The following is an 18,567-nucleotide window of genomic DNA, read 5'->3' on the forward strand; positions in this document are numbered from 1 at the left end:
TGTTCTGCTCTTCATGTTTAATTTCTAACAAGTGAGGTTCTGTGGCTCAAACCTGGCTAGTAACTAAACTCTGTCCATTCTTCTCTAGACAATGTTGTCACACTCTTCATAATTTTCTAAACCTCCATTATGACTCCTTCCCACCCCAAATATTTCTGTTCGTCAACTAAGAAGGAACACGATAGATGTTTAAGAAATTATGGTGTAGAGTAGGGATGGAATGATCACTGAATTTTGGTTCGCTCAGTTTCTCATCTTTCCAGTCTTAAATTCAGTTCTCCACATTTCTGCAGCAATTTGCGATTGGAAAAAAAAATCCTTGTGAAAAGTCTCCAGCATACACACATTTTTGTTGGCAGTTTTCACTAATGTATATACATTTTTTTGCAAGCATTTTCTCACCATATAATGACATTTTTATATGTTATTTTCACTCATACATTCATTTTTATGCACACTTCCCCCTAACATGTGCTTTTTGTAAACATTGCTTGGTCGGCAAACTGTACTGCAAAATTTGAATCAAGTGCAGATTTCCAAGGATGGCTCCGTTTTGGTTCTCATACTGTTTTGGAAAGTGCTAATTTGATAGATTCGGCTTGAAGTGCAAACTGAATCAAATTTCTCACCCATTCCTAGTGCAGAAGGAGGGCAGAGAGAAATGTTTTTGTTTTTCACAGTAGCATGAAAATTTGTGGTCAGTGCAATTTAATTGGCACTGTAGCACCTTTATACCAAATGCAGAATTAAGGACAGGGATAGCTAACTGTGTTCAGGTGGCTTTTTAAAGCGGTTAGATAATTTTGTGGAAAATAGCTCAGTCAATGGCAAATAGACATTAATGTCTAAGAATGAGACTGTTGTGTTCAGAGTGCATGTATCTTTCACATACAAGATGCTGGAGGGGAAACAATGGGACAGCCAACTCCTATTGTGTCCTGCACGTCACCTTCCTAGAGGCATCTGCCTGTTCATTGTTAGAAACAGAACAAGTGGGATTTGCAACCTTTTTTTATTTTGGATGTGGAGTGCTCCATTTCATTTCGCCTATTTCTGGACAGCCATCTGTCAGGAATGCTTTGATTTGGATTCCTGCATTGCGCAGGGGGTTGGACTTGATGGCCTTATAGGCCCCTTCCAACTCTACTATTCTATGATCCCCCCTGCCCAATTAGTATTCTGTGGGCACCGGGCACATTCATTTCTGATTGGGCTGTTTTTGCCCCCCCCCCTTGGGAATCTTTATAGGGATTTTTTAAATTCCCTATAAGATTTCCTTGTACTTCTACAAACCTTGGGGTTTGCCTGAGTATGGACTGTACTGTTTTGGCTATACAAGGATCAGCACTTGGAGAATGAGTTCATTATTAGCATATAAGATGCTGGTCTTGATGGTCTGATTGAGCAAAGTATTTCTTCTGTTATGGATGGTGGCTGGCTGTGATTGCACATGGATAAGGGAAACAATCAGTTGCCTTCCATTTCTTATAATTAACAAACACGCAAATCCTGTGACTAGGTTCTGACATGGGCTGGGTGTCACATCAGCAAAGCAGATTCTGCCTTCCTTTCTCTCTTCAAAATTATAATTTATTTCATTCTCACTCAGTCTGGAGCCAAGCCAAGAGTGCTGTGGCTTTGCATCCTAATAGAACAATACGTCTTGTCAGACTCTCAGTCTTGAATCAATTATCTACCTAGGAGAGATGTGACACTCTGTGGAGGTTGGGAAAATGTAATGACATGGCCCAGATACACACAAGAGAGCTGTGAGGAACGCGTGTGAAGAACCTAATTAATTTTCAGCCAGGAGATTTTTAAATCACGCATATTGGCAGGGGACAAGGCTCCTAAGGATAATCCAATAAAAATGGGTACGAACTTCCCTGCTAATTAAGAGAAGGTAGAGAAGTTCAGCTCTGTATCACATCTATCAATAAGGTTTGGCTGATAGGGATGCAGGTGGGAGCCTTCCCCAGGGTAGTGTTAACTCTATTACAGTACTGGCCTTCCTGAACCCAAGATCCTCCAGGATGAGCAAGTTGGGAATGGGCAGATCTTGGGTTGCCACAAAACTATACTGGCATAGCTGAAAGGCCTTAGGCCAGCGGAACTCTTGCTGCCATAAATCCCCACAAGAGGCATTCCAGGAGCAGGCTGGGGCAAGGAAAGATTTGCACTTCAAATTACACCAGAACTATCACTAGAAGCTAAAATGATGAAACTGAGGTTATCATACTTTGGACACATCATGAGAAGACATGATTCACTAGACAAGGCAATAAAGATGGCGGCCGGAGGCATAACCAGGCTCTAATTTCTCCCGGCCGACCGAGTGTTTAACCAGCTATCCAGCTCTTTTTTTCACTGGACTGTTCACCTGTTTAATCCAATTATTTTTTGAGGATCTAAGGCTTCCAAGGAATTTATCTGCTACTCATTTGCTAACCTTGTGAATCTTAAAAGCTTTGAAAGGCCTAATCTCTCCAGCGTCTCCGGCGACTTTCCTTATCAGCAGCTGTGCGTGGGAAGCCGAACGGCCTTAACTTACAAGCGGTTATTGGCAGTGAAAGGAGCATTATCCATCTTAAACAGGACATGAACAACATTATCAAGGTAAAACCAAAACCAAGAAAATGATTCTACTTTGAAGAACAATGCCACATAGATGTGTCTCTCTTTGCATCTGTAGTTTGGCGACAGCAATAAAGAAATGTAAAACAAGATCATCATCCCTCCCTGTTGGATTGCTGTTTGATTTGCACTATATCCTGCAGGATTGGGTCCCAGGAACCTTAGCCAGCCGTGGTTTATTTTTTCCATCTACCCTTTGGAGGGATATGTTGACTGCGGACTGAGGGACGTGTGGAGACCTTTTTGCCTACAGGAAGAGGAACATTGTTGTTGCTTAGAGAAAGAGAGCAGCTGTGGCTGCTACTTTGGTTCTTACACACAGCATTTGTTCCAGCTGCCCAGGGAGTGAGAGCTATTATTGCTGTTTGCTCCTGTCTTCTTTTGATTGTCATCATTGCTGCGCTTCTCATTGAACTGCTTGTACTGGGAAGATCTGCTGCTGGGCATAATGAAGATGGCGGCGTAAGAGCTCGCTACGGCTGGAGCTCCGCCACCATATGTTTCTTTTGACACCTTTTAATCACCTTTTAGCGTTATTTTTGGGATCAGGAACGCCTCCCCTCCGTTTTATAACTTGCAATAAGTTTGGCTGTATTTTAATTTGTTTGTTTGTTTGTCTGTCTGTTGTTGTGTGAATGAGATTGAGTGAATGTGTGTTTGTGTTTATGTTGTTTAAGTGTTTTGCTGTATTAGATTTATTTTAAGATGTGCCTGGGAGAACATGCCTTGGGCCTCGCAGGGAGATTTTCGGGGGCCCCAATTAACGTTGTGACGGGTAATGGGAGGTATGGCGTTGGGAGGAGAACGTGCCAGGTAAGGGGAACTTGTCCCAGACAAGTTGTGTCTGTGCCTTGTTCCGGTTCTCCTCCTATCCACAGGACTGTTGGTTGTACTGTCAGCCAGCTCTCGGATCTCCAGGTGCTGCTTTTAAATGCTAGGTCGGTCGTTAATAAAACCCCCCTTATCCACGATTTGATTGTGGAGAAGGGTGCCGACCTTGTGTGTATTACCGAAACCTGGGTGGGTGAGCAGGGAGGAGTTGCTCTTTCCCAGCTTTGCCCACCTGGGTATTCGGTGCAGCACTGTGGTAGATCTGAGGGCCGGGGAGGCGGGGTTGCTGTGGTCTATCGGAGTTCTTTCTCTCTCACTAAGCACCCTGTCCAGACGGCGACTGGTTTGGAGTGTCTTCATCTTGTGCTGGGCCAAGGAGACAGATTGGGAATACTATTGGTGTACCGCCCACCTTGCTGCCCAATGGCTTCCCTAGCTGAGCTGATGGAGATAGTCTCGGAGGTATTGTTGAGATCCCCCAGACTTGTGGTACTGGGGGATGTCAACATTCATGCCGAGGCTGTCTTGTTCGGGGCAGCTCAGGACTTCATGGCCTCCATGACAACCATGGGGCTGTCTCAAGTTGCTACTGGCCCGACGCATGTATCAGGACATACTCTTGATTTGATCTTCGCCACTGGTCATGGAGATGGTGATCTGAGGGTGGGGTATTTTTCATCTACTCCATTGTCATGGAAAGATCACCGCTTGCTGAGCTTTAGACTCACGGCAACCCTTTCCCTCTGCAGAGGTGGGGGACCTATTAAGTTGGTCCACTCCCGGAGGCTTATGGATCCTGTTGCTTTCCAGAGCGCTCTGGGAGTTTTTCCGGCTGATAGCACTGGCGCTCCTGTCGAGGCCATGGTCGATCTGTGGAATGCGGAGATGACCCGGGCCATTGACATGATCGCTCCCGCGCGCCCCCTTCGGTGCAGAACTCAAACAGCACCGTGGTATACCCCGGAGCTGAGAGTGATGAAGCAAGAGAGAAGGAGGCTAGAGTGCAGGTGGAGGCGAACTCCTGACGGATGTAGTCATTCTTTGGTGAGTGCTTCCACTAAGTTGTATGTAAAAGCGGTTAGGGCGGCAAAAAAGTCATATTTTGCTGCCACCATTAGATCATCTCTTTGCCGCCCAGCGGAGCTTTTTAGGGTGGTACGAGGGCTTTTACATTCTGGCCCTCCTGATACTAAGGAAACATCGGAAGCTCGCTGCAATGAATTTGCGGAGCACTTCCAGGATAAGATTGCTTGCATCCGTCGGGACTTAGACTCTGATGTTATGACAGATGACTCCATTGAAGTGTCCAGAGCGCGGTCTTGTCCTTCATTGTTGGATGAGTTCAGTTGGTGCAGCTTGAGGAAGTGGACAAGGTGCTTGGAATGGTGCGGGCGACCACGTCTGCCCTTGATCCTTGCCCATCTTGGCTGGTGAAGGCCAGCAGGGCTGTAACCACCGGCTGGGCCAAAGAGGTGATAAACGCCTCCTTGAGAGAGGGAGTAGTCCCTGGTAGTCTCAAGGAGGCAGTAGTGAGACCTCTTCTAAAGAAACCTTCTTTGGACCCAGATATTTTGAACAACTATAGACCGATGGCGAATGTCCCTTTTTTGGGCAAGGTCCTGGAGCGGGTGGTCGCCAGCCAGCTCCAGGCACTCTTGGATGAAACCGATTATCTGGATCCGTTTCAATCCGGTTTTAGGCCTGGTTTTGGCACTGAAACAGCCTTGGTCGCCCTGTATGATGACCTTTGTCGGGAGAGGGACAGGGGGAGTGTGACCCTGTTGATTCTCCTTGATCTCTCAGCGGCGTTTGATACCATCGACCATGGTATCCTTCTGGGGAGGCTCGTGGAGTTGGGAGTTGGGGGCACTGCTTGGCAGTGGCTCTGCTCCTACTTAGCGGATCGTCGCCAGAAGGTAGTGCTTGGGGAACATTGCTCGACACCCTGGACTCTCCATTGTGGAGTCCCTCAGGGGTCGGTCTTGTCCCCCATGCTCTTTAACATCTACATGCAGCCTCTGGGTGCGGTCATCAGGAGTTTTGGAGTGCGTTGCCATCAGTACGCTGATGACACGCAACTCTACTTCTCCTTTTCACCTTCTTCAGGTGAGGCTGTTGATGTGCTGAACCGTTGCCTAACCGCGATAATGGACTGGATGAGAGCTAATAAACTGAAACTTAATCCAGCCAAGACTGAGACACTGTTGGTGAGCTCTTTACCTGCCCAGATGGTGGATGTTCATCCTGTTCTAGATGGGGTTACACTCCCCTTGAAGGAACAGGTTCGTAGCTTGGGGGTCCTTTTTGACCCTTCCTTGTCGCTTGAGGCTCAAGTGGCCTCGGTGGCACGGAATGCGTTTTACCATCTTCGCTTAGTAGCCCAACTACGCCCCTATCTGGACAGTGACGATCTCGCCTCAGTTGTTCACGCTCTGGTAACCTCTAGACTGGACTACTGTAATGCGCTCTACGTAGGGCTGCCCTTGAAGACCGTTCGGAAACTTCAGCTAGTGCAAAATGCGGCAGCCAGGTTGTTAACGAGGACCCGCTGGTCTGCGCATATAACACCTGTCCTGGCCCGCCTGCACTGGCTGCCTATTTGTTTCCGAGCCAGATTCAAGGTGCTGGTTTTGACCTATAAAGCCTTACACGGTGTGGGACCACAATACCTTGTGGAACGCCTCTCCCGCTATGAACCTACCCGTTCACTTCGTTCAATATCCAAGGCCCTCCTCTGGGTACCAACTCATCAGGATGCCCGGAGGATTGTTATTAGATCTAGGACCTTTTCTGTGGTGGCCCCCGAACTGTGGAACAGCCTACCTGTGGAGATACGCCTGGCGCCTTCAGTACTTTCTTTTAGGCGCCAGGTTAAGACCTGGCTATACTCCCAGGCATTTTAATGTTCAATGTGTTTCATTTAATTTTTTTTTTCATTTAACTTGTTGCTGATTTTATTGTAATTTTATTGTAATATTGTATTTTAATCTTGTTTTGTTCACCGCCCAGAGAGCTATTCACTATGGGCGGTTTAAAAATGAAATAAATAAATAAATAATAATGCTGGGAAAAACAGAAGGGAGCAGAAAAAGAGGAAGGCCAAACAAGAGATGGATTGATTCCATAAAGGAAGCCACAGACCTGAATTTACAAGATCTGAACAGGGTGGTTTATAACAGATGCTACTGGAAATTGCTGATTCATAGGGTTGCCATAAGTCGTAATCGACTTGGAGGCACATAACAACCGAACCTCTTTCAGCTCTGTCACATGATCTGGCAACCGTGTGGAATTTACCTGGGGAAAAGTGTGGTGTAAGTCAAACTCTATTTTAAAGACTTGTTTTCCCTCTGCCATGCTCAGGTCGGCTCAGCTGGGAGTAGCCCTACTCCTTAACAGAGTTTGGAATAAGGGTAACTTAAGGCAGCATAAGTTCCACCAGTTTCATAAATTTAGGATTTTTCTGCAAGTATCTGCCTGCCTCTAAGACTGGAGGCAGGAGATTGTTGTTGTTGAAGGTGGACTGAAAAGAGGAATGGTTGCTCATGGTATTTATGCGCACCCCACTTTGCCTCCGGTAAGGGTTTTTTGCTGATTTTTGTATTATTTCTAAAATCTCCAAAACCTCGAGCAGAGCTGAGAATGGCAGAGAAAATGTGTGTTGTCCACATCTTGGGAAGCAATGTCTCTCTCAAACCACACTGAGGTTAAACTATCAATGGCTACTAGTCTGGTTGGTCACTGTGGGAACTGAATGGTAGGATAAGATAGGTCTTTGGTATGATTCAGCAGCACTCTTTTTGTGTATCTTCAAAACTGCAGATATGTACAAATGTTTGAGGCAGATTCCTGGCTGTGAACTGGTGGGCTGCTTTTAAAACTCTGATGCTGATTATTCTTGTTGTGGTTTTATGAAGCTGTGTTTTGCAGTATTCAATTGTAGGATGATTGTATTTGTTTTTACATTGCCTTGGAGAGGTGTTTGGGCTGTTGGTTCTTTTTAAAAAGGTGGCTGGTATCTGTTTAAAAAAACAGTATAAAATGGTTATGGACTAGATGTAGGTTCTGCAGCAGAAATTTATGGTGTGACAGAGAGACCTCACAAATTTTGGTAATCTGCATCATCTAAATTTAGAAAGCTGGGGAGTAATTAACATTGTTCTCTTAATGAAAGACTACAGACAACTAATCCCCTACCTGAGCTGCCCCCACTTGCACTGACCACTTGAAAAAGGCATCAGTGGCCAAGACAGGTGGGGGAGCGAGGGATAGATATGAGCTCCCATCACTCCTTCTGGGAGTGATCGACTGCTGCCGCCACCACCCCTTCTCTTGTACAGTGGAAGAAAGAAACAGTCTGCCTTTGTCAGCAGCAAGATATACAACAGAGAACAGATTAAGGACATAAGAAAAGCCCTGCTGGATCAGACCTGTTTTAGTCCAGCATCCCATTTCCCACAAGCCAACAGATGCATCTGAAAAGCTCACAAGCAGACATGAGCACAACAGCCCTTTCATACTTCTGTTTCCCAATGACTGGAATTCCGAGAGGCATGTTGCTTCTGATCCTGGAGGCAGTATACAGCCATCCTGACTTATAGCCATTAGTAGGTTTATCCTCCATGAATTTGTCTAATCCCCTTTTAAAGCCATCTAAGCAGGTGTAGCAAATTCTATGAGCTATGTGAAGTACTACTTTTTTGTTTGCCCTCAATCTCCCACCTTTCAGCTTCAGGTTATGAGAGGAAAAAAACTTCTCCCTATCCACTTTCTCCACATTGTGCATAATTTTGCACACCTCTATCTTGTTGTTGTTATGTGCCTTCAAGTTGATTACGACTTATGGCGACCCTATGAATCAGCGACCTCCAACAGCATCTGTCATGAACCACCCTGGTCAGATCTTCTAAGTTCAGGTCTGTGGCTTCCTTTATTGAATCAATCCATTTCTTATTTGGCCTTCCTCTTTTTCTACTCCCTTCTGTTTTTCCCAGTATTACTTGCCTTTTTTCCTAAACTAAAAAAACTCAAAGGGTTGTCTTCAACTCAGTTATACTCAGGGTAGACCAATTTAAATTAATGGAAGTAAATCAGTCATGCCTATTCTTTCCAGTGGGTCAACACTAAGACTAACAGTGGCTACATCCCTCAATATCTGGCTCTTGGGCCCTCCCCCAGGGGAGAACAGAAGGTTACAGATTGGCTATATGTATTTCCCCCACAACCGTTTCATTTTTGTACAATTTTACTTGCTATGGCTTTCTCCAAAGAAATTGTAGTTTGATGGAGCTGCTGAGCATTCTAAGAGATCTCAACTTATCCTTCTCTAAACTACAGTTCCCAGCGCTCTCTTCAAAGAGGGAATGACTGCAAACCATTTAAACCTAATACGGCTGTAGATACGGCTGTAACAACAGAACATGAGATTGAAACCACAAATCACAAAATAAGATGCATAGTCAAGCTTTTCTTTTGTAAAAGAGTCATTCAACTAAAATCCTATCTTTTCTTTGAAAAAATAGGAGTTTGTCCAAAAGCATCACCTTCACTAGAAAGTAGCATTAAATTTGCATGCAACTGGGTATCATGGTGAAAGTCCTATTGCCTCCGTTTAAGAAATAATTATTCGAATCAAAATTGTGCTCATATTGACACAGAGAGGAAGTATGACATTGAGTTGTAAAAGGTAGCCAGTGTTTTGACACAAAAGCATTTTACTCTGTTTAAACTCTAGCTTCCATTTTCAAACCAACGAAATAACTGTTAATCTTTGAGACAAGGATGAAGCCTGCCTGTTGGTTGTTAAGAACTGGTTTTACAAGCAAGGTACATCATGACTAAAGACTGTACATCATAGTTGTGGGGGATCATAGATAAGGATTCTGTGGTACTGAAATTGAACATTTAGTTTGTTCTCTATAGCACAAACTGAACTCTTGCCAGTGACTAATTTGTGCTATTTTAACTCAAGGGTATGATCTTTGGATTAGAGCACGAGTCTGCCTCGGAAGTAACTAGGTCTGATCTTCTTGCCCAGACAAGGTAGTTAAGCATGTCAGGGTGCCTAGTATGCCAATGCAATTATATCTGCATACTGTAGATCAGGCTTCCTTCTAGAATGAGAAATAATTAATGGGTAATGTTGTTCAGGAATTGTGTGAGGTAGACAAGAACTGATTCAGAAAACAAAAACAGTAAAAAGTTGGGAGGCCAATATTCTGCAGTTATTTGGTTAAAGTCCATCCGAGAATAAAACCAAGGTGGCAGAGAAAACAAAAGGAGGCAAGCAGAACAAGTGAAGCAGCCTTACATGTCATGATTAGAAAGTAAGAGGAACATGTCTGCGCCCGAACCCCTCGGTTGCAATTTTTTTTGGTCATTTGTCCCTCTGCTGTCCTTGCAGTCCTTGTTAATGGGTTCACAACACACACACACACACACACACAAACACACACTTCACAACATAGTTATGAACACTTAAATACACCCCTTTTTAGTACTGCCAGTTGCTTTCATCCATCACAGATAACCCCTCAGAACACAATGCTAGGCTGATCATGCAGTGTATGAAATTAAGTTCAGAGTAAAAGCAACTGCATGTATCCCCCACCTCCAGATGCTTTTTCCAGTCTGGGGGGGGGGGAGGTCCTGTTAAAATTTTTGGATGCCAAGCTATCAGTTTTAAAGAAGTGAGCATCCAGCTTTCATAGATGCAAAAGAAAACAAAATGGGCAATGTATTTGGTTGATAAAGTAAAAAGAAAGCAAAAATCATAAGCTTCTCACCTTCCCACCCCAAACTGCATAATTTTAATACTGGGTAGAATAGGTCGATGCAACATTTGACTCGGGCAAATTTAAGGCACGTGAATTATCTTGGCTGGCTGAAAGCCTTGTTTAATAAGAGTAACAATGAAACCCAATGTAATAATAAATAATAGGGAGCATTTATATAGCACTTTAGAATATTCAGAACACTTCACTTATACTTACAACATCTCTGTAAGGCAGGAAAGTATTACTCCTGTATTTCTGACAGAGCGGGGCTGAAGCTGAGAGTAAGTGGCTTGCTTACAGCCACCCAGCAAATCCATGGCTACAGAAAGATTTGAACTGGTGGCTTCTGAGCGCATGACACTGGTTCTCAGATTTCAGACTCAGTTTGTGATCTCCTGGCCCTATACCCCCAAGTCCTTGCATGGGTCCATCACTCACCCTCCAGCCACGCAAAACACTGACACACTAAGCAGTTTAGCTTCCCCCCAGTATTTATAAATTCAGAGCTGCTGCTGCTGCTTGCACACATGAAACTGGGCAGCAACATTTCAGGTCTTGCATTGACCCCCTCCCACCACAGAAAAGTCTCTGTTCTACTCAGTCTTATGAGATGCTGGATGGCCACTTCTCGCCTAGCTGCGCAGAGTCATCATTATCCCTCTCCTCTTCCAACAAAGGCTCTGACCTCACAGAAGTCCACACTACTATAAAGACAGCGAGTGCTTGTTATATATATGGAGTTCTTCTGGATGCCCAATGGAGAGGGCAAACCCAGTCAAATTCCAAAATTTGTAAGACCAGGAATGCTCTTCTGCATTCACAGCTGAGCAGAGGAAATGGCTTAAGGTAGTTAACGGTGAGGGCCAGGCACTCAAAATGGCTGGGGATGTAGAGAAGTTGGGCTTCCATGAGTCTTTGCTTTGTTTGCCTTTGATCCTATATTTATGTGAAGCATATGTTGGCCTTGCACCAGTTAGTCCTGAGATTTGAGTTTGTTTTGTTCCTATTAACTCAAGTTGTATTACATCAATAGATGGATGTTAAGCTGTAGCTTCCAGCAGCAAGAGCAAAACCACACCCACATCGCTTCTCTGTAGAGCGCACCATCCAACTCTGTATGTGTGCTGCCTTTAAGGAGAGGTCTTGACAAGGTTACAGCAGGATACGTGTGGCAACAGGATGGACAAGTAGAGCCCTCCTGGTGTTGGGCAGCAAAGAAGTCCCTTACGTGGTGAAGCTATGTCTCTTTCCTGAATAGGCTAAACATTCATGCAGTGAGGGAGACGGCAGATGATGTCTGCAAGGCAGTGGGTCAAAGGCAGCTGGGAGGGCGAGCAGAAGACCAGATTATCCATGGGAGGAGAAGATTGGTCGGCTGATGTTGCTGTTTGTTGTCATTGCTGCAAGCTCCCATCTGCAAAGACAGGGGACTAGAAATAAACACAGGTACGATAAAACACCCAAATTTTTCCAGCTACTAAACATGAAATGGGAACCCTGAAAAAGGGCAGATCAATGGCACACCATGTGCTTTATGCACAGAAAGTCCTAGGTTCAATTCCTGGCATCTCCAGTTTAGCAGGTAATGGGAAAGACCTCTGATGAAGACCTGCTGCCAGTCAGAGTAGACAATATGGGGCTACACGGACAAATAATGTACCCTGCTGTAAGGCAACTTCTTATGTAGTACAGAGCACAGTGATTAGAGATATTAATAACTGAACATCCTTGCATGTGGATAATTACTTACCTGATGTCGTGAGGGAGGCAGGACTGGTCCAGGTTGTACTGGATCACTGCCAGTTTACATAGCGTTTTTAAACTGGGACCTGAAGAAAGAGAAGCAATAATGACAATAAAACTGCCCTTCTTGGAAGAAGCCCATGAGAAGCAGTAAAAGGTAAGCCAAATTAACTGCAATGGATTGCTTTTACACTGGGACAAGAGGACAGTACTGCTGTCGCAGATACCTTGACCAGGCTTTTTTTTAAATACACCAGGACATTCAACCTGGAGGAAGCAGTTACTGAAGGATGACATGATGAGGAAATGTTCACATACTGAAGTCTAAGATGTACAGGTCCGAGTGATCCATCAGGTCAAATTCGTCACCCATGCCTTCCTCTGGGGATGGGCTGTGGAAAGCAAAGAGAACCCCATCAATCACTGCAATCCACTTCAAAATTAAGGCCGCGTTTCAGATTCCTCACAAGTTTTGAACTATTCCACAGGGCTTCCCTGAATTCAAAGTCACCTAACAAAGTGCAGCTGCTAGCAATGGGCTCCCTTTAATAACCTCTGCTCTTTGTTGCCAGCCTCGCCAATCCTTTTTCAGTTCCTGTTCCCTTTACTGTCAAGGAGTGCTGCCTTGACTTATGTCTAATGCTGTCATCTATTCCTTTATTTCCTTTGCCTCAGACATATCCATTACTTCCTCAGAGTTCGGGTACCTGTCAGCTGTTCCTGAAACATTCAAGCTAGAAGGCCCAGTTCTTGCTTTCTTGCTATGCATCCCTGTCTATCAAGGTAAAACAAAGAGTCACGGGATTTATTTTTTTACCAAATGTTAATGAAGGATATTGCACAAGTCTCTTTCTGGTGCCTTGATTATAGCTGCTGGGGCAAAGGAGGATTTTCTTTTGTTCTTTCTTCCTCTGGGCCATAAGGAACTGTCATAATCAGGGAAGGGATGCCGGAAAGCATAGAGATCCTCAATTACATTTTTTTCTTAATGAATGGATTAGGCTCATAATCATATTTGAGACTGGGGAGAGACCACCCACCCCTTCTCTCTTGGGGTGAGTAGCCATTGGGGTTTTCTGCCTTCTACACTAGGAAAGAAAAATATAGTTAGGCTTGCAAAAGCATTGCAAGGTATTAAACAGTTAATTGGGAGTCCTCAATGTTAGACAAGATTCCCTGAAAGCCAGTCAGTACCAACGTGCAGCTATAGTGCTGAATATATTTGAGGGTATACTGTAGGTTCCCATAGGGTGATGGTGAGACCTAAGAGGTCTGGCTAGTACTCCACATGAACTCACTGTATATGGTAGAACATCCCCCAGAAGCTTCTGCAGAGAAAAAAGGATTCCATAGCAGATGTGTCAATATGGAGTCTCTTTGCAGCTAAGTCTTCCCTTTCCTACTTTGTTGTTCCTGCATTAGCATTCAGTCTGTGATATGTATCTGAAACATGCATTTCTATCAAAATGGAAAAAAACAATACTAGACTCTGTCCATACAATGTCCATGCTATAGTCGGCTGTCTCTACAAGCTCTCCACTGAATGCTACTCTATATTAGCATTGCAACTCCCACCTAACCTATATGAGGCTCTATTCAAAGACACACTTGACTTTCTCTGTTCTCCTACCAAAATTGCTGTTCGGAGTCTCACCATCAAGGCAAAAGCTTTGCCTGAAGTAATTTGGCTAGTACCATAAGTAATTGTGGTGGTGGGGAATCTCTGCATGCTAGATGCTAGGTTTCTAAGTGGACAGAAAGTAATGCCAGGATAAGCAAGGGCAAGGAGATGTAGCAGAGTTATCAGCCGTGGCTTAAGAAAGGAGAAACCTGAGCATGTAGGAAAAAGGATACTTTGGTATATGAGCCTGATCTGTTTGTACAAGCATCTGCCTGGTTGCTTCATTTTCTCCAGCCTCTCTTCTTCCCTAGCAAACAAACAAGGCTCCTTGTGCTGCCCTTACAACAGCCAGAGCAGGATGTTCTGGCACCATCTGGAAATTTCATTATCACAGAAGGTCACAGAGACCCCAAGGAGGCAGCCAACTTGGGAGTGGGGGAAGGGAATCAGATTTAGGCTGGGCATTCAATCACTTCACAACATCGGTGACGTCTGAGTTCTTCCCTGGAGTTGAAAGGGTTCCTTCTTGTTAAGGAAAAAAGTAAAAAACACCACCAAATCAAGCCTAATAACAGATAAAGGGACTGTGGAAGGCTGCTTCTTAAATAGCTTGATAGTTAAGCAACTGAGAGAGAAACAGATTTCATACAATTTTTTTAAAAAAACTTAGCCAGCCTTTATCCTTGGTGCCTTACATTAAGGGTGCCTCCAGACTATCAGTATTTTGTGGAAGGGATTCAAATGCATCCTGGGAAATTAAGGTTTGGGCAATTAAAGTGGATTATAGCGCTCTGTCACCTTAGCACGAAAAATCCAATTTAAAAAAAGAAACAGACTTTTGGCAGTTAGGAAAGTGACAGGGAAATGCATTGAGAAGTGTGGAATGAATGAATGATTAACAGGAAGATGTCCCTGCAAGCAAATCAGAATGAACGTAGCATGAATGCTCATTGTTGTATAACCTCCCCACAACAAAATGAACGCTCAATGAAGACTGGACATAATCTAACCTCCACATAAACTTTTGCAAGCAAATCCGGATGAATGTTTATTTATTGAATTAGTATTAAATTTACATTCTGCCCTTCCTCCCAAAGGTTGCCCAGGGCAGTACTCAATAAATAGGTTGTCTGGAGGGACCGTAAGATCAGGGCATAGAAACAGAGCGGATAATAACTATGGTTCATCAGCCCACAGGTACATCATTGGCATTTAAGGATTGTGTGAACAACTGCTTTGTGAACATCTCACCCAAATCGCTAATACTTGGAGAAAAATAGGTTTTATCTTCCTCATAACATTATAAGTTTTAAATTGTTTTAAATTTTTTAAATTGTGTTTTAAATTGTTTTTAAAAGATGTGTTTTAGATTTGTATATTTGTTTTTAATGTTTTTAGACCCTCCGTGGTGCAGAGCAGTAAGCAGCAGTAACACAGCCGAAGCTCTGCTCACGGCTGGAATTCGATTCCAACGGAAGGAGGAAGTCGAATCTCCGGTAAAAGGGGTCGAGGTCCACTCAGCCTTCCATCTATCCATTGTCGGTAAAATGAGTACCCGGCATATACTGGGGGGTAAAGAAAGGCCGGGGAAGGAACTGGCAATCCTACCCCATATATACGGTCTGCCTAGTAAACGTCGCAAGACGTTACCCTAAGAGTCAGAAACGACTCACGCTACAAGTGCGGGGACACCTTTACCTTTAGTTACTGTAAACCGCCCAGAGAGCTTCGGCTATGGGGCGGTATATAAATAAATAAATAAATTCTATGTACTAATAGCAAACTCATTTTCCAAGAGTGGATTCTTAAATGCCACCATCCAAGCACAAGAGGGAGGCATCAGCAAGCGTACATAAGAACATAAGAAGAGCCTGCTGGATCAGGCCAGTGGCCCATCTAGTCCAGCATCCTGTTCTCACAGTGGCCAACCAGGTGCCTGGGGGAAGCCCGCAAGCAGGACCCGAGTGCAAGAACACTCTCCCCTCCTGAGGCTTCCGGCAACTGGTTTTCAGAAGCATGCTGCCTCTGACTAGGGTGGCACAGCACAGCCATCACAGCTAGTAGCCATTGATAGCCCTGTCCTCCATGAATTTGTCTAATCTTCTTTTAAAGCCGTCCAAGCTGGTGGCCATTACTGCATCTTGTGGGAGCAAATTCCATAGTTTAACTATGCGCTGAGTAAAGAAGTACTTCCTTTTGTCTGTCCTGAATCTTCCAACATTCAGCTTCTTTGAATGTCCACGAGTTCTAGTATTATGAGAGAGGGAGAAGAACTTTTCTCTATCCACTTTCTCAATGCCATGCATAATTTTATACACTTCTATCGTGTCTCCTCTGACCCGCCTTTTCTCTAAACTAAAAAGCCCCAAATGCTGCAACCTTTCCTCGTAAGGGAGTCGCTCCATCCCCTTGATCATTCTGGTTGCCCTCTTCTGAACCTTTTCCAACTCTAGAATATCCTTTTTGAGATGAGGCGACCAGAACTGTACACAGTATTCCAAATGCGGCCGCACCATAGATTTATACAATGGCATTATGATATCGGCTGTTTTATTTTCAATACCTTTCCTAATTATCCCTAGCATGGAATTTGCCTTTTTCACAGCTGCCGCACACTGGGTCGACATTTTCATCGTGCTGTCCACTACAACCCCGAGGTCTCTCTCCTGGTCAGTCACCGCCAGTTCAGACCCCATGAGCATATATGTGAAATTAAGATTTTTTGCTCCAATATGCATAATTTTACACTTGTTTATATTGAATTGCATTTGCCATTTTTCTGCCCATTCACTCAGTTTGGAGAGGTCTTTTTGGAGCTCTTCGCAATCCCTTTTTGTTTTAACAACCCTGAACAATTTAGTGTCGTCAGCAAACTTGGCCACTTCACTGCTCACTCCTAATTCTAGGTCATTAATGAACAAGTTGAAAAGTACAGGTCCCAATACCGATCCTTGAGGGACTCCACTTTCTACAGCCCTCCATTGGGAGAACTGTCCGTTTATTCCTACTCTCTGTTTTCTGCTTCTTAACCAATTCCTTATCCACAAGAGGACCTCTCCTCTTATTCCATGACTGCTAAGCTTCCGCAGAAGCCTTTGGTGAGGTACCTTGTCAAACGCTTTTTGAAAGTCTAAGTACACTATGTCCACTGGATCACCTCTATCTATATGCTTGTTGACACTCTCAAAGAATTCTAATAGGTTACTGAGACAGGACTTTCCCTTGCAGAAGCCATGCTGGCTCTGCTTCAGCAAGTCTTGTTCTTCTATGTGCTTAGTTAATCTAGCTTTAATAATACTTTCTACCAGTTTTCCAGGGACAGAAGTTAAGCTAACTGGCCTGTAATTTCCGGGATCCCCTCTGGATCCCTTTTTGAAGATTGGCGTTACATTTGCCACTTTCCAGTCCTCAGGCATGGAGGAGGACCCAAGGGACAAGTTACATATTTTAGTTAGCAGATCAGCAATTTCACATTTGAGTTCTTTGAGAACTCTCGGGTGGATGCCATCCAGGCCCGGTGATTTGTCAGTTTTTATATTGTCCATTAAGCTTAGAACTTCCTCTCTCGTTACCACTATTTGTCTCAGTTCCTCAGAATCCCTTCCTGCAAATGTTAGTTCAGGTTCAGGGATCTGCCCTATATCTTCCACTGTGAAGACAGATGCAAAGAATTCATTTAGCTTCTCTGCAATCTCCTTATCGTTCTTTAGTACACCTTTGACTCCCTTATCATCCAAGGGTCCAATTGTCTCCCTAGATGGTCTCCTGCTTTGAATGTATTTATAGAATTTTTTGTTGTTGGTTTTTATGTTCTTAGCAATGTGCTCCTCAAATTCTTTTTTAGCATCCCTTATTGTCTTCTTGCATTTCTTTTGCCAGAGTTTGTGTTCTTTTTTATTTTCTTCATTTGGACAAGACTTCCATTTTTTGAAGGAAGACTTTTTGCCTCTAAGAGCTTCCTTGACTTTGCTCGTTAACCATGCTGGCATCTTCTTGGCCCTGGCGGTACCTTTTCTGGTCTGCGGTATGCACTCCAGTTGAGCTTCTAATATAGTGTTTTTAAACAACTTCCAAGCATTTTCGAGTGATGTGACCCTCTGGACTTTGTTTTTCAGCTTTCTTTTTACCAATCCCCTCATTTTTGTGAAGTTTCCTCTTTTGAAGTCAAATGTGACCGTGTTGGATTTTCTTGGCAATTGGCCAGTTACATGTATGTTTAATTTAATAGCACTGTGGTCACTGCTCCCAATCGGTTCAACAACACTTACATCTTGCACCAGGTCCCGGTCCCCACTGAGGATTAAGTCCAGGGTTGCCGTCCCTCTGGTCGGTTCCATGACCAACTGGTCTAGGGAATAGTCATTTAGAATATCTAGAAACTTTGCTTCTTTGTCATGACTGGAACACATATGCAGCCAGTCTATGTCCGGGTAGTTGAAGTCACCCATTACTACCACATTTCCTAGTTTGGATGCTTCCTCAATTTCATATCTCATCTCCAGGTCTCCCTGAGCATTTTGATCAGGGGGACGATAGATCGTTCCCAGTATTAAGTCCCTCCTGGGGCATGGTATCACCACCCACAACGATTCTGTGGAGGAGTCTGCCTCTTTTGGGGTTTCGAGCTTACTGGATTCAATGCCTTCTTTCACGTATAGAGCGACTCCGCCACCAATACGTCCTTCCCTGTCCTTCCGATATAGTTTATATCCAGGGATAACCGTATCCCACTGGTTTTCTCCATTCCACCAGGTCTCCGTTATGCTCAATATATCAATGCTCTCCTCTAAGTCCAAGCACTCCAGTTCTCCCATCTTGGTTTGCAGGCTCCTAGCATTAGCGTACAGGCACTTGTAAGCAGTGTCTCTCTTCAAGTGTCTTTGGCACTTGTGGTTAGGCCTGTGGTAATTTTGCTCTTCTGAATTTATATCCTGTGCCCCTGCTCTCACAATGCCTACTTCT

At 44.1% G+C, this 18,567-nt stretch overlaps 1 protein-coding gene across 6 annotated transcripts in view; it reads right to left on the reverse strand.

Annotated features, from left to right (window-relative positions):
- Positions 1-10,389: 10,389 nt before the first annotated feature.
- The window catches only part of KLHDC3 (kelch domain containing 3), a 78,015-nt gene continuing 69,837 nt past the window's right edge, over positions 10,390-18,567 (reverse strand). For all 6 annotated transcript variants that reach the window (XM_061625496.1, XM_061625500.1, XM_061625499.1 and 3 more), the window contains exons 9-11: positions 12,303-12,376; positions 11,992-12,070; positions 10,390-11,655 (exon numbers count right to left, since the gene is read on the reverse strand). In XM_061625496.1, the coding sequence (XP_061481480.1) occupies positions 11,589-11,655; positions 11,992-12,070; positions 12,303-12,376 (220 nt within the window). In that variant the 3' untranslated portion in view covers positions 10,390-11,588. The remainder of the gene's footprint in view (positions 11,656-11,991; positions 12,071-12,302; positions 12,377-18,567) is intronic.

Source organism: Rhineura floridana, chromosome 4, assembly GCF_030035675.1.
Source record: "Rhineura floridana isolate rRhiFlo1 chromosome 4, rRhiFlo1.hap2, whole genome shotgun sequence".
NCBI lineage: Eukaryota > Metazoa > Chordata > Lepidosauria > Squamata > Rhineuridae > Rhineura > Rhineura floridana.